This window comes from Brachycentrus maculatus, unplaced genomic scaffold (assembly GCF_059751285.1).
Source record: "Brachycentrus maculatus isolate JH-2025_06_01 unplaced genomic scaffold, ASM5975128v1 h1tg002405l, whole genome shotgun sequence".
Taxonomy (NCBI): Eukaryota; Metazoa; Arthropoda; class Insecta; order Trichoptera; family Brachycentridae; genus Brachycentrus; species Brachycentrus maculatus.
In genome coordinates, this window is record NW_028282889.1 from 1 (window position 1) to 16,594 (window position 16,594).

The 16,594-nt window shown below is 33.7% G+C and overlaps 2 protein-coding genes across 2 annotated transcripts; one reads left to right on the plus strand and one right to left on the minus strand.

Annotated features, from left to right (window-relative positions):
• Positions 1-761: 761 nt before the first annotated feature.
• On the minus strand, positions 762-9,343 carry LOC148298181 (transcription termination factor 5, mitochondrial-like). Its single transcript, XM_088277064.1, has 8 exons — positions 9,115-9,343; positions 8,743-8,974; positions 6,355-6,524; positions 5,403-5,743; positions 4,288-4,419; positions 2,898-3,016; positions 2,014-2,241; positions 762-1,048 (listed from the first exon to the last, which is right to left on the minus strand). The coding sequence occupies exons 1-8, from the start codon at positions 9,257-9,259 to the stop codon at positions 820-822; spliced, it is 1,596 nt and encodes a 531-aa protein (XP_088133190.1). The 5' UTR covers positions 9,260-9,343; the 3' UTR covers positions 762-819.
• A 1,397-nt stretch (positions 9,344-10,740) lies between these two features.
• Positions 10,741-14,586, plus strand: LOC148298182 (beta-galactoside alpha-2,6-sialyltransferase 1-like). The gene is made up of 3 exons (XM_088277062.1): positions 10,741-11,565; positions 12,692-13,066; positions 14,345-14,586. The coding sequence occupies exons 1-3, from the start codon at positions 10,785-10,787 to the stop codon at positions 14,584-14,586; spliced, it is 1,398 nt and encodes a 465-aa protein (XP_088133188.1). The 5' UTR covers positions 10,741-10,784.
• The last annotated feature ends 2,008 nt before the right edge of the window (positions 14,587-16,594 follow it).

Sequence of the window (16,594 nt, forward strand, 5' to 3'; positions counted from 1 at the left end):
TCAGAATTCTAGGCGTCTTTATTGCAGAATCTTTATCAATACCAAAAACTTTTAACACTCTCAGAACTTCTGATAAATGGCCTTTGGTAACTTTTCCGAGATTATATTTATTTATAATGGCTTCACTATATTTAGGATCCAAACCTAAAAACACACAATTACTCATATCAAATAAATATGTTTAAATAAGTATAATTGAACGCATGAAGTTTATAGGTTAACTCACCGAATGTTTTCTGAAATAAATTGACAATTTTGGGATCTACCGCGCGATTTTTTATATTCCGACACATAATTTGGCAAATGTTCAAACAGGAATTGAGTGCTTTCAAGTTTGAAAACTTTCCTAATAGAACCGACATTGCTATTCCCAACTCATATTTTCGAAAGTTTTGACAGTTCTTTTCAAATAAATGTCAAATTTTCTCAAGTGTTGCAAGTATAAAAAAAATATAGGCATAAACATTATCGGTAGGAACTACCGCTAATTGGGTCATTACGTCAGTCCGTTTTTTTTCTCTCGCTAATTTAACCCTCATCCGCACCCGATGGTGCATAGGGCACTGCATCATATAAACGCAGTGTTATCTTGATCGTTAACACATGAGGGAAAGGTGATCAGCTCTCCGCAGGTCCGCCCTTATCCAGAATATTAAAAAAAAATATATAAATATTAAAAAAAAAAATCACATTTATTTGTTCGGACCCCCCCCCCCCCCAGTACATTACACTACGGAGGCGGACATAAAAAATAAAACAAGTCTCTTATAATAAAAACTTTAATACTCTTTTCTTACAATGTATAAATATCACACAGGTTTATTCGGAAGCAGTTTTAGAATCTTTATCCACATTCTTTTGCCAAATACCGGAACAAGAAAAATTGTGGTCTTTTTCCAGGTTATAAGTCACCAAACTTAATATTTGTTGGTTGTTCAAGGATGATAATTGTATATTTGAATATAATGTGTTTGAAGATAGTCCCATTCCGCTTATTTCATTTGCTCGAGCCTTTAACAAGTTGTCTGTACACTTTATTACATCTGGCCTGTAAAAAAAACATTTTTTTTGTATATTAAAAGCATTAACTTTGTGGTATGGTAATATATTTTTTTGTATTCTTTCTCTCTTTCAAAATTTTATTTATATTTAAATGTCAGTCCGTAATAATTTTATTTAAATGACCTGAAAATGGAATGATTATTCCGAAACCGGTAGTCACGAATTGGTATTTATTAAATAAGTATTACACAAAGTGTAGGATGAATGATAAGGAGAGTGTTAGAAACAATATTATTCACTTTGTATTCTAGTGTGGAGCTTATAATAAAAACTTCCTAACTCTTTCACTGATGAATCAATTAATTTTATTAATTGATTCGGCACTCACTTGTGATTATATCTATCTATTTTTAATTTAAATTTCTCTTGGTAAAACCATAATTAAAAAAATGACATGTTAAAACCTCACCCTATTGTCCATGTTTCCACTGATGAAATAAAGAGAAACATCTCCTACATATAAAAAAACAAAAACTTTCAAGGCGCAACTGAATTATATGTAATCTTAGGGCAAATAAATTGTTGATATTTTGTTTTTGAATTTCTTTAGTCCGTTTGGGAAACTTTTTTTGTTTTGGATTTTAGTTTTCGAGATATAGCAATTTTACGCTGCACCTGATTTTGCGTGCGAAAATCAAATTGCACGCGATATAAAAACCTGATCATATTATGAACAAGCCAGACATTTAAAGGAAGACCAAAAATTCATGGAAAGATAACATGATTTGAAGACTTGGCCTAGGTGACGTTGTCTATGACAGAAGGACCTACAGCCTGAGGACGAGGAGAGCTGACCCAACAGTCTACAAATACGGTAAGTTGGGATAGAGTTAGGAAGAAGAAGAAGATTGAAATTTGGGGGGGAAAATCCCCCACACAGTTATGTGAATATTTCAGTAATTGAAACAAGATTTAGAAAATTACACTTAAATGAAATATGTTAATACTTACAGAGTGTAAAGAACCAGCTGTAGGTTGGAAAAGATTTCTGAGTTAGTGAAGTTCTTCTTTAGGTAATCAAAAACTCCAATAATTGAAGGTAGTGGCGCATATGTCCAGTATGGATGCTTGATCAATTCTCTTCTTATTGAATCTTTGGAAAAAACAGGTGAAAACAGTTTTGCCAGCGCTCTCAGTATGTCCACCCCTTTTGTTTTATCTCCAAAATCTTGGGCATACCTGAAAAAAATTATAATTTTGTATTATTTTGATTAAATTTGATCCTTGCATTTCAAATCTGTCATAATATTCAAACAATTAATATATTTTATATTGATTTTTGATGACATATCGTAAAAAGAATAGTAGTTCTTTAATTTTTAATTAAGATTTAATGAAAAAATCATGATAACAGATATCGCTCACTCCTTTCAAGAACGTCATAAATAAAAAATTGACAATTTTCAGTTGTGCATGTTTTCGGAATGCCCAGAAAACGTACTATATCCCAGTAAAAGAGGCATATTTTTAACTTAATATTTACCCGCTACAGGGCAGAAAGTGTTGTTTTTGCATTTTGAAGAAAAGGTACTGTTTAATTGTTTTTTTAAATAAACCAAATATTTTTCAAATGGAGAAAAAACCTTCAGGTTTTACCTAAAAAGATCTGTTGCACAGTAAAAAGTTCAAAAAGTGGCTTGATTTATTTTTAATACATTGTATTATATTTTAAAACTTTAAAAACATTCTCCTGAAAAATCAAGTTTTTTGATTTATGACGTTGTTGAAAGGAGTGAGCTATACCTCTTCTCACAATCCAACCTTTTTAAACGCCAATCTACAAATATAGTTTTGTTATCTGGGGTTAAAAGGGCTAAGTATTAAAGAAAACAAACCTATCAAACTCCTTTTGGCTCGCGATCAACTTATGTAAACTGGTACATTTTTTATTAGCTTTTGCCAGAACTTGAATCCTGTCGTGCACTTTACTTCGGCTGTATATAAAGTGACATATCTGAAATGATTACAAAAATTGGTTGTCTGAGAAAATGTCTGAGTATGTCTCAAATACAACTGACTGCCAGTTGAGAGCAAAAAGTGTCTAATTTAATAAAGCGCTTGAAATGCGTTTCCTGGAAAGCAGCTACAGTACACTCATATTTTTTCAGGATGGATGGTGGAAAAAAATTCTGTATAATCGATTTCCTGGTTGAAAAAAAAATAAATTCAAAACTGCGCTACATGCGATTATTTTTTTTTCTTAACAAGTATTGTTAAGGGAAAACGCATTTCAAATACCGAACTTGTTCTTGGAACAAATTCTATAATGCGAGGCAATACTGTACTTATATAGTGAATTACTTGTTAGTTATTAGTCTATCTTGAGCCATGTAAAATAGGAGCTTAACTGGAGGCCTAGGACAGGATTCAGAAGCATGGGTAGGCCCCGGACAAGATGGTCCGATGACATTAACCTTTCCCTTCCGGTGCTAAAATAAAACGCGCGTCCCGGTGTTGGGTAGTCACTACGCAATTAAAAATTAGCAATTTTAAATCGGAAAAATATGGACATTCACAGCTAATTCCCTTAATTAATTATAAATGAAGTCAAAAATTATAATAATTTAGATTTATTTGCTGAAAACATTAAAATACCATCTGGCAACGCTCACGGAACAAGCGTAGGTCTACTCTTGTCGAAAGCTCAAGACCTACTGCGACTAACTGGCTAGCTAGCCAGACAACATTGAGCTTTGAGCTCCTCACGCTTGCACAGTGTAAGTATGCAAAAGTGAGATGTGAATATAGTGTCGCGGTTTCTGCACACTCTTCATACGCTGTTTATACGCGAATTTGTTTCCGATATTCACAAAATACCTCTGATGTACCCGATAAATTCTGATTATTATGAATATTATTTTTTAAATCAATGCGTAAATACGTTATAAATGATTACCTAAAATCTTAGTCTTGAATTTATTATATTTATAGAGATATTATGGTTATTAGAAGCAATGTGTACTAGGTACACAACACCGGGAAGGGAGGGTTAAGAAATGTCCGGCCTGCACTGGAAGAAAGTCGTGTTAAACAGACAACTGTGGAAGTCCAAAAGAGAAACATTTGTTCAATACTGGACACAAGAAGAAGGCTGAAGTAAGTAAGTAAGAGCCATGTAATCATGGATGATGTGGCTAAATGACACAATCTATTTTGTATTTACCAACCTTCATTATTTAATTATAAAAAGTTCTTTTGTAATTAGTAAATATTGTTATACTGTACCCGGGGACTTTCTTGAAGCCCAGTATATGCCTCGGAGGTTTTAAATTCTCTTATTCTATTTTGTACTGTTTTTGAGGATAAGGTGTAAATTAATACATTTTTTCGCTGTTCCAATTCATCTATGTTTTCACTCTGTAAAAAAAGATTTGAAAAATAAACAAAGATTTAAAAAATAAACAGAGTTTTTTATACTCAATAAATAGGTTTGTAGACATAAAATGTGACAGACACTGGATTGTTCACCCTATGGCCGCATGTGCGCTACACGGAATTTGACCGTCCGGCAGTCCGGTTTTGAAAAATTAAGGGAACTATGACAGTTTAGCGTGATCAAATTTACGCGCAACGTTTCACGCACTGATCAAGAGCACCGATTTGAAGAAAGATGGACAAAAGCACAAACCAATCCAAGCCAATCATCGGTTTTATATGCTAACTATGGGCGCTTGTGCATTATATGGAATTTTACTGTCCCAGTCCGGTTAGCATGATATGATATGTATTTTCTATTTTCACCTATTGATTAGAACATCTGTAGTTCTCAAAACTAGTAGTGTTTACATTAATAAACACAAAAATAGTTTAACAAGTGTTATACTTTTATTTTCATAAATTAATTCGGCAGTCACTTTGTAGTAATATCTATCCATTTTTAATTTAAGTTTTATTTGGTAAATACCAATATTTCTTAAAATCTATTGTGATAAGTGTTTCGATGATAATTATGTGGAATGCATCGAAAATGATGTGGAAAGTATTAAAACATGTGTAAAAATAGATTTTAAAAAATAGTGGAATTTACCAAGTTTTATTTTTAAATTGTAATCTATTTTATTATTCTACAAAGTACATGCTAAGTAAATAAATAATATAAGAAGAACACTATCCTTTCAATTAATCGTTCACTTTGTGTAATACATACCACTCAAAACCCCTCATCAGGTCAACTTTAAACTAATCTATAGTTGACCAGATATGATAGGAATGGTAATTTCAAAACCGGTAGATGTGAAATAAAATTAAGTGGTATTACACAAAGTGAACGACAAATGATGAGTGTTTTTTCCAATACCACAAAGTTAAAAATGCTTTTGAAATACGAAATATAAGAATACCTTCAATAACTTCTGGATTTTCAAAACATCTTTATAATTTTTTCTTAAAATGGCGGGATTTCTATAAACTACATCTTTGATGTCCATTCCGGCTAGCTCCTTGACTTCGCTTATTAGCATTTTGACATTGCTCGGATTGAGTAACAGCAGGAATCCTTGCGTGTGGAATTTTTCATTGTCAAACTTCAGTTCCGTTTTGAGAATGTGGATAATCTCGCTGATGCTGGCAAAAGACTTGTGTTTCAGAGATAAATAAATGTCGAGGTGGCTTTGGATAACTTCTTTAGGGCAATCGACACACAAGCTGAAAAATATTGCCAAAACTCTCATGCGAACATCACCTGCAAAAATTAAATAAAGGGTAATGGGTAAATAATTTTGTCCGCCTTTGTAGTGTAATGGTCAGCACGCTCAGTACTATCGTACTGGAGGTTCTGAGTTTGATTCTATTGGAGGGGAGGGGGTCAAATAAATATAAGTGATTTTTTCACTCTATTTATTCAATATTACCCTGGACTGGTACCTGAAGCGGAGGGCCGATCACCTTTCCTTCGCGTGTTGACGATCAAGATAACATTGCGTTTATATAATGCAGTGCCCTATGCACCATTGGGGTGCGGATAAGGGTTTGAATGAATATATACATATATAGATTGTAATTACATTAGCGCAAATATTGAGTTGAAATTTAAAAAAATATATATCCTTGAAAAAAGGTGCCGGAATGCTGCGTGTCCTTCATGTGTTAACGATAACGAGATAACACTGTGTTTATATGAACCAGTGCCCTATGCACCATTGCGTGGAATGAATAAGAAGAATTACTATAATTCACTCTGTTCCCAGCATTCACTCTCCTTTCTATATCTTTATCAATCTTTACATCCCTTGAAAGCATGTTTCCGAAATGTACAATTGGAAACTTACACAGCTAAGTATAACATCAACTCACATAGGTTCTCGTAGGGCAAAATGTTAAACTGCATATTTTTCATTTCGGCCTGTATATCTGGCCACAAGGAAAAACAACTCAACAGGTGATTCCAAATATCACAGTCGGCTGGGAGCAATTTTTTTGTTTGCAATTCAGAAATACTGTATTTTCTAGTAATTGAAACATACCTGGAAGAAAGTAGATTGATTTAGTAAAATAAAATTGTCATTGTGAGAAAAAAAGGATAAATCATTGATATTTCAAGAGAGATGAAGAAGTATTGAAATGAGATTGAGGTAGCTGGGTATTCACGGGCTTAGAACCAGTCATTGCTTGGTAAAAGCGATCATTTTATGCACTGAGTAACATTCACCATTCTACGTATGGTTGACAACCATATCACTCAAATTTCGATTGAAGTATATCATTTATATTGAAAATTGCGAGTGTTTTTGTCACCCAAAACATAATTGATATCACGTGTTGAAGGTAAATGATACAGTGTTAAAATTGATCACTTAACCTTTCGTCGGCTTAATAATGTCGGTGCGAATTTTCCTCAAAGGAGTATCGACGTTAATGATCGTCGAAGTCTATCTGTCAGTTGGTATGATGTAATGCCATCTGTGGATATTTGTATTTAACTTTGTCATAAAATAAAACCTTGAGATTGGGAGCTTTATTATTTATTTAAATTATTTTTTACATAATTTCTATCTTCATAATACAAAGATTTTATTAAAAAAAATACATATATAATGTAAAAAAAACCCGGTCCCCAGAGAAAGTCCGACATCAATTATTGTACTCCTGGAAAGGTTAAATGAGCCAATAACAAGTCCTTAAATTGATTTTGTCAGAAAAATAATATAAAATCATGGTCTTCAACCCCTGCCTTGTTGTGTATATAACAATTTTGTCTAGCCTCCCATGAGTCAGATGTCGGCAACCCTGTAAATACTCATGGGTAAATTCATATTGTTATATGCACATTGTTATATGCACACATGCACATTTTCTCTCATAAATATGTCGCTCACTCCTTTCAAGAACGTCATAAATCAAAATACTTGATTTTTCAGGAGAACGTTTTTAAAGTTTAAGAATATAAAACAATGTATTAAAAATAAATATCAAGCCTCTTACTGAACTTTTTACTGTGCAACAGATCTTTTTAGGTAAAATCTGAAGTTTTTTTCTCCATTTGAAAAATATTTAATTTTTTGAAAAAAATAATTAAACAATGCCTTTTCTTCAAAATGCAAAAACAACACTTTCTGCCCTGTAGCGGTTAAATATTAAGTTAAAAATATGCCGCTTTTGCTGGGATATAGTACTTCATATACAAAAAACACATCTCAAATACCTCTAATTTCATGTCATGTTTGCTTTGCTGTGTAGCGGATAGATGTCACTATAATACAAAAATTTTGATCCTTTTCTGTCATTATTCTTTTCATGCAATCTAATATCGCCCGCGTTAAATTACATTTCTTAACAAACTTCACTGTAAATAATGTATGAAAAAATATTTCCCATTTCACACTAAGGACGGGAAAGATATTTTTAGCCATTTGGTCGATTGATGCTTGAGGATGGGAAGGGTATTTTTACCTTCTACGTCGGCTTTCTTCCCAAGTCGGAAAAGAAGGAATTACACATTTAATGTTTTTATATGAATATTATGTACCAATCACTTTGTTAACCTTTTAACTGCGTTAACTTTGTTCCTGAGAGACGCCCGTGCGCAGCAGTATTTTGCCATTTTTTAAATTATTACTTTTATCATGTGTTTAGTTAAGAAACGATTTATGTCCCTAAACAAAAACGTTCAATGGGATTCATTGTGCCTTTTTGGTACTCTATAATACACGTGTGCCACATTATTCTTGAAATATATCGTAATATAAACAAATAAGATTGTAACATAAATAAATCAAAGCACACATCGTGTGTCACTTTTACCCACTGGCGATGCGTAGCGTCGAGAGTGAGACAGATATAGGGCATGATTATGGCGCGGACTAATTACCGACCTCAAGAAAAATCAGGGATCTGTTCTTTTATTTATCCTTATGATGTTACAAATTATTAGTCAGATGTTTCAACAGATGTCATAAGGCCAAGGATTGACGTATTATTTTATCCAAAGTTCCACACCATGAAAAAATCCCTCCAAGTTGAACTGAGGTTCGAAACTTGGAGCAAAGTAAAAACACATACGCCTTTGTCAGCGGCGTATGGGGCATGTTTTGTTAAAACACATACGGTTATGCGAGCCGCGTGGATCCAGTTAAGGTCTTAACTATATGCACGTAATTACCAATTCCCGTCACCAGCGGTCCGCAGGCATAAAAAACACCCGTCCTAAGTGTGTTAATAATATAAATAAACTGAAGTTCTTACGTGGAAAGAGTATTGAGGTTAATTTTCTGGAATCCAACTTCAGATAGAATTTGCCATCGGCTTCCAATAGTTATTGGATGAACATTTAAGACACCGGGATTATCTAAAATGCTTTTTTTACTAACACCGAGTGCATCGAGAACATTGACTACGTCTGTGACTTGATTTTCTTCGATATGCTGAAGTTTTGGATACTGCAACATCATGGACTGAATTTTATAAAGAGGAACTTCTGAAATAAAGAAAACAAAAATTCTTGTATTGAAACAGTTGGGTGTAAGTTTGTTGTGAAACGTTAAAAATTGTAATTAGGGATATCTACATTACTTATATATTATCTGATTATATCACATCAACATATTATTTACTTACCGAAAGTATTCTGGCAAAACTTAAGGAGAGAAGGCGATGCATTGAAAGAAGTATGAAGCTCTCTAAAATATAGCAAATTTGGGGCCATAAAAACATTATTGTTTTTTAAAAACAAATTTAATAATTGTGCTTTATTTCGCAACATTTTGACGAAAGATATTAAGTAATTCTCAAACAAAAATGAAATAACTCAGATCCATATTTTGACATTTGACAGAAATGTCAAAGTAAAATTAGGACCATAGAGTATTAAAAATTTTCAAAAATATTCATAGACTAAAATGATGTTAATAAAACATTTATTTATGTGTAGGTAAGGGTACCTACTCATGATTTGATATGGGTATTTTTTTCTAAAGAAAATTGTAATGCCTATATGAAAACTTACATAACGGATTTTATATATAAATATTGTCCGAAATTATGTAGAAATTGTCAATGGAATTCATTTAAAGCTCATCAATAGACGTAAGTGTAAGTCGTCTTTTTTGCGATATTACCAAAGTCGATATTACTCCTCCCCCTATTTTGAAAAGAAGACAATTAATGTTTATTTAAAATCAAACATATTTATTGAATTAATTTAAACGAAAAAGAAACAAAAAGATACTTGAAAATAGTAAGTATGAAATAGGCAAACAAAATAAAATTCTCTAATTAGATCAAACGAAAATTCAGGGCATTTACGAGGCTGACGACTGTCAAAGGCTGGTTTAAGTGATCACTTTGCACAGGTGTAACATTTACCAATTCTACCCATTATTGACAACCACACTACTCAAATTCTTAGAAGTTCTATATATATGAACCAATTTAGAAGAATTGTTCTGGAATCACTAGAACTTCATTAGAGACATCTATTGGTGAGATAAAAAATAATAATAATAAGAAAAACAACTTATAATTGGAGAAAATCCAGATTTGTGAATGAGTATTTGGACACACTCAAAATGTTTTAAAGAAAATTCAGGTTTTCAGGCTTCCTTTTCAGTTTTTGGATAAATGATGTTGCTTCTTGTTTGATCCAATTACTTCAAAATTGGGACTTTTTGATGTAAGAGCAATTTGAATTGTCTTCAGCGTTTAATCGATTTCTGAATTTTTTAAATTTGTAAAAATACTAGCACGTTTATGAAATAGCAAACTAGAAAAATTTCCTTATTACCCCAAAAAATTCATTTTCACACCATGAGGGGTAATTTACACCGATTCCCCGACTGCTGGTCTAAGTAAAGCTAGAAGTAGGTAGGGGTTTTTTCTTCGCAAGCTGTTGAACATCTGCGTTATGCGGATTTACTGTCGCTTTCGCGCAGGCGCATGATTTGACGTTTCTGTAAATTGGTGCAATTTGAGCCGAACCAAATTTATTCGCCATGAGATTTAAGCATTTAAATAATCGCCGCGAATTAAAAACGGAAATTTTATTTAAAGTGTTGCATGTGATATTATAATATTATGAATTACATTATCCGCAATGTCTTCGAGTTACATAGTAAACAAAATATTGATTACTTCACCGGTCCTTAATAATTGGAATATTATAAATAATTCTTTAAATAATATCTTCCAATAGTATCTAGTAATGAAGTGCCAAATATTTAAACAAGACCAAATTATAAAAAAAAATAAAAAGATTTAAACAAGACTAGATTGTAAATATAAAATAGAAAATGAAGTCTGTAGCTTTAAGCGTTTGGATTTTCATAAATTTAATATGTTTTGGCATGTGTGGATATTTTTATCTCATTTGGTCACAGTATTGGATAAATTTAGAAAGGCAAAGGCTCTTTTCTAAAACCCCGACAAAATCGGAGCGTGAAAAACCTCCCGAAGTTCTTTACTACGGAGCTAACCTGAGCGGCGGTAAAAAACCTATGCGATTAAACGTGACAGTAACGGAATCTATTTCACAAAGCATATACAATAGAAATAAGACTGGAAAGAATGTAGACAAAGTTTCTAACCTCAAAACGCTAGAAAGGTCTAAGAAACAGACAAACGTGTTCAAGAGAAACGAGGGCAGGCCGCGATTTCCGAATCTAGGCAGGCCTTTCGTAGAACTCGACACGAAAAAGTACCAATGTGAAGTTGATAAACCGGAGAAATGCGTCGCAAAAGTCGAACAATACAAGACGCTAATAATGAAAGAATTCAATAGGATTATCATGACAGAAGGGAACATATTGAAGAACGGAGCAATCAATCCTTATAACGTCCGATTCGATCCGGAAAAACACGGAAATTATAGAGAAAAGAGCGGTAAAGAGTTGATGTGTGAGTTGAAAGAGAAACACGTTCGGACTATCACTGCCCTGGATGGACCATTTGCAGCACTGGGATATGGGAAGAGAATCCCAAATCAACCACTGTTGAGGAATAATTTCTATAACAGCTGTGCTATTGTTGCAAGCTCTGGGTCATTGCTAGGATCTAATTTAGGAGACTTCATTGGTAAGTAATGCGTTCTAATAACCAGCTTGTGCGAGTAATGATCACAAAATCTATCTAAATCTGAGCTGGAGAAATGCGTGCAAAATGAGGAGATGCATGAATGGGGAAAGGCGAACATTCTTTGAAGAAACAGAGTATTGTGGTATTCTACTCTCTAGGCAGGAGTAGACACCCTTGCGGGGAAGCGGCGTGAAGGTTAGTTAGTTGTTACAGAATCAATTTATTTTTTATTTGATGTATAATGGTGAAATAAGGAAAGGACGCATGCTGAGATATAAGCATTGTCGATAAAATTAAGAAAGGTGTGTTGAGATGGTTTAGCACGTGAAACGAATGAGTAAGAAAAGAAAGGTAAAAGAAATTTATGAAGCGAATGTAGTTGGAAAAAGGAGCTGAGGAAGACCAAAAAAACTTGACTTGATTAGGTATATCAAATACTTGAAAGCGGTCATGTCAGGACTCGAAATAATCGGCAGGTATGTATGAGGAAATGCTTAAATGTCGAAGCGGCGAAGAAAGTTTGCAAATACAGAGTGGTGTGACGTTCTATTCTCTTTGCCTACCCCTGCGGGGAAGCGGCGTGATGATTACTTAGGTAGTTTATGTTTTTTTTAAATCTCATTCATACATTATGTTCAAACACTATCAAATTACTTATTTATTTTTTTACAAAAATGTTAATAATATTAGTATATAACCACTCACCGAGATTTTTATGTCTACCGGTTTCGAGACGTACCCGTCTCTTCATCACGACAATCACTACCACATCATGCAAACAATACCACCCTTTTGCATGCTGAGGTAGTGATTGTCCTGACGAAGAGATGGGTACATCTCGAAAACGGTAGACATAAAAATCTGGCAAGTGGTTATATACTAATATTACTTACATTTTTGTAAAAAAATAAATAAGTAATAATGACTTACCACAAAGTAAATGCTTTTAATATTAATAATATTGAGAATACTATCAAATCAAATCAAAGTTCTTTTATTCAAAAGAGGTATATGTTACATTTTGTTTTCTTTTGATGCGTAGCTCTAAAATTAGTTTAAATTTTCAATGACTTTATGGATAATAGATTTCATTCCATGAGAATTTTATTTAATCTTTTTTCCGCAGATTCTCACGACCTAGTCCTCCGTTTCAATCACGCGCCGACGCACAACTTCAGCCAGGACGTCGGCGCCAAGACGACCATCAGGATCGTCAACTCGCAGGTGGTGACCAAGAAAGAGTTCCAGTTCCAGTCGTCGCGGCTGTACCGCAACGTGTCTCTACTCGCCTGGGACCCGGGCAACTATACGGCCACGCTGGCGCAGTGGTACCAGAAGCCCGACTTCAACCTCTTCCCGGAGTACAGGAGGTTCATGCGCAGGAACCCGAGGGCGGACTTCCATCTGCTGAACCCCAGGAGCCTGTGGGAGCTGTGGGACTTTGTGCAGGCTAATACGCCGAATAGGCTTCGGAAAAATCCGCCCTCGTCGGGATTTTTGGGTATGCTCAAATTTTTTAACAACCGCGCTAGAGGTCGATCGTGTTTGAAATCGTGATTTAATATATATATATATATTTATATATATATATATATATATATATATATATATATATATATATATATATATATATATATATATATATATATATATATATTATATATATATATATATATATATATAATAATAAAACCCTTATCCGCACCCCCATGATGCATAGGGCACTGCGTAATGCAAACGCAGTGTAATCTTGATCGTTTACACATGAAGGAAAGGTGATCAGCCCTCCGCTTCAGATACCAGTCCAGGGTAATAACATTGAATAAATATTACAGTGAAAAAATCACTTATATTCATTTTACCCCCCCTGGGAATCGAACCCGGGACCTCCAGAACGGTAGCCGAGCGTGCTGACCATTACACTACGGAGGCGGACAAAAATATATATATATATATATATATATATATATATATATATATATATATATATATATATATATATATATATATATATATATATATAAATACGTAGGTATATAATATTCTTCTATTATATTTTTAAAACTTCAAATTAACATTTCAATAACTCTTTTCTTTTCAATACCATACATTTATTTCAAAGAAAAACTATTTTTTTCAGTAAAAAAACGGTACAAATAAGAAATAAGAAAATTACAGAAAATTAGAACAACCGACTAGATGTCGGTCGTGTTTCGGCGCCCGATTAAAAAAAATTAATATGCATATGTTTTGGAATTTGACTTTAAAAAAATATGCATTGTAAAAATACTTTATCATTTTTCTTAACTCCTTGCCTTTCAATAACGCCTTTCTTTTCAAAACCATACATTTGTTTCGAAGAAAAACTTATGTTTTCAGTACAAAACCGGTATTTTAAGAAAAAAATCATTTGAAAGAAAATTAGTTTCAATTTATCGTATATTGCGACGAGCATGTTCTTTAGATGCCTACATTTGCTTGAAATAATGAAAGATGGAAAAAGACATGTCATTAAAATGCCACCTGAGAGCATCGTCTTCTCGTGTCTCTTCTTCTAATCCCGAGGATTCTGGCGCCTCGGAAGACCGTTGACGACCGTTCACGCACTATAGGTAACCGGTAGCGGAACTTCGGGATACCGGACTGACCTGGGAGGAAGCCGTGGAGATGGTGCGTGACAAAGTGACTTGGAGACGTCTCGTGTTGGCCATATGCTCCACCTAGGGAGCGATCATTAAAAAATAAGAAGTACCTTTACAAGTTTTTATTATAATTCCAGGTCTCGCCTTGCTGCTGCCCCGCTGTTCGTTCGTCGACGTATTCGAGTACATTCCTTCGGCTAGGCTCACCTCGCGCTGCCACTACTACGGGCCCGAGGACGACGCGGCCTGCACGTTCGGTGTGTGGCACCCCTTAGCGGCCGAGAAGGTGCTCGCCTACAAGATGAACGGCGCCACGGACTTCACTGTCTTCCAGGCGGGCTACCTGCGCGTGCAGGGCTACCAGCATCTGGACTGTTAGCTGGATCAATCTGGGCTGTGGTGTTTGTTGACGCGAGACGATGGAACGCTAGCTAGATCAATCTGGGCTGTGTTTGTTGACGCGAGATGACGGAACGCCAGCTAGATCTATCTGGGATGTGTTTGTTGATGCGAGACGATGGAGCGCTAGCTAGATCAATCTAGGCTGTGTTTGTTGACACAAAGCGATGGAACGCTAGCTATATCAATCTGGGATGTGTTTGTTGGCGTGAGGCGATGGAACGCTAGCTAGATCAATCTGGACTGCATTTGTTGACGCGAGGCGATGGAACGCTAGCTAGATCAATCTGGACTGTGTTTGTTGACGCTAGACGATGGAACGCTAGCTAGATCAATCTGGACTGTTTGTTGAAGCGAGGCGATTGGGTTGTGTTGGCAGCCTTGCTGAGTTAAGCCAAAATCGGGTCGGAATCAGCGATATTTATTTTTATTTCATATTTATTTATTGAATGTATGTGTTATGTCAGGTGTACAAAATACGATATTGGAAATTGATAGTTATAAAAAAGAATTAAATGAAATAAATACATTAAAAAAATACATTTATTGTACTGATTTTATGGCTTACGATTTATATTTATATATATCTAATATATATATATATATATTTATATATATATTCTTCAAACTCAATGGTGCATAGGGCACTGCATCGTATTATAACGCCTATTACTTCCATATTCTTCTTCATCTATGTTGAGATGTCAAAAATAATGTACCAAACCAATTATTGCCGAAGTTTTAGATTGGGGTTATCACAGAATATTATATGGCCATCAGAGGTCAAGTCCAGTGTTTGAATATAATCAATAATATAAAACAATACTTACTTATTTATAATTTGTTTAATTTTCTCCTGTTATCAAATAATTATACATAAAAGCAAATCGTTATAATTAATTTATTATAAAACGGTCATTATTATTGTGTTAATAACATTGGCGGTTGTGAATTAAACTAGATTTTACAGCAAGAAACGGCTTTTATTTTACTCCCATATTTTGTACGTATTAATGAGGACTATTTCTGGGCTATTATGACGTTTGTTGATTGCACTTTTTGCCAACTTTTCAAGCACTATTACAATGGCCATCAATATATATATATATATATATATATATATATATATATATATATATATATATATATATATATATATATATATATATATATATATATATATATATATATATATATATATATATATATATATATATATATATATATATATATATATATATATATATATACATATTTATGTATAAATATATATATATATATATATATATATATATATATATATATATATATATATATATATATATATATACATATATGTATATATATTTACACATATATATGTCCGCCTCCGTAGTGTGATGGTCAGCACGCTCGGCTACCGTTCTGGAGGTCCCGGGTTCAATTCCCAAGGGGGGGAAAATAAATATAAGTGATTTTTCCACTGTAATATTTATTCAATATTACCATGGACTGGTACCTAAAGCGGAGGGCTGATCACCTTTCCTTCATGTGTAAACGATCAAGATAACACCGCGTTTATATGACACAGTGCCCTATGCACCTTATTACTATTATTATTATACATATATATACATATATATTTATATAAATATACAATATATATATGTAAAAAATGCGTGATTTTTTTAATAGCTATCGGAAATTATTATTCTCTGTGCCTACCCATGCGGGGAAGCAGCGTGATGGTTAGTTACAACATTTTGAGTGTGTCAAAATACTTGTTCACAAATCTGGATTATCTCCAATTATAGGAGTTATTTTTCATATTATTTTTTGACAAAATCTCAAAAAATATCTCAGCTTATGACGGTCGTCAGCCCCGTAAATGCCTAGAGTTCCATATTCTTCTTCATCTTCGATGAGATCTCAAAAAATTATGGTTAGTTAGTAAGTTATAGAATTTATTTGTATTTTTATTTTTATTTCACCATACACATACAAATTAT

Coding starts and splice junctions, on each gene's coding strand:
- LOC148298181 (XM_088277064.1), bottom strand. CDS start 9,259: ATGTTGCGAAATAAAGCACAATTATTAAATTTGTTTTTAAAAAACAAT. Junction 3,017..4,287: donor GGCTTCAAGAAAGTCCCCGG/GTACAGTATAAC, acceptor TAATCATTTCAG/ATATGTCACTTTATATACAG. Junction 1,049..2,013: donor CAGCTGGTTCTTTACACTCT/GTAAGTATTAAC, acceptor TTTTTTTTACAG/GCCAGATGTAATAAAGTGTA.
- LOC148298182 (XM_088277062.1), top strand. CDS start 10,785: ATGAAGTCTGTAGCTTTAAGCGTTTGGATTTTCATAAATTTAATATGT. Junction 11,566..12,691: donor TAATTTAGGAGACTTCATTG/GTAAGTAATGCG, acceptor TTTTTTCCGCAG/ATTCTCACGACCTAGTCCTC. Junction 13,067..14,344: donor GCCCTCGTCGGGATTTTTGG/GTATGCTCAAAT, acceptor TTATAATTCCAG/GTCTCGCCTTGCTGCTGCCC.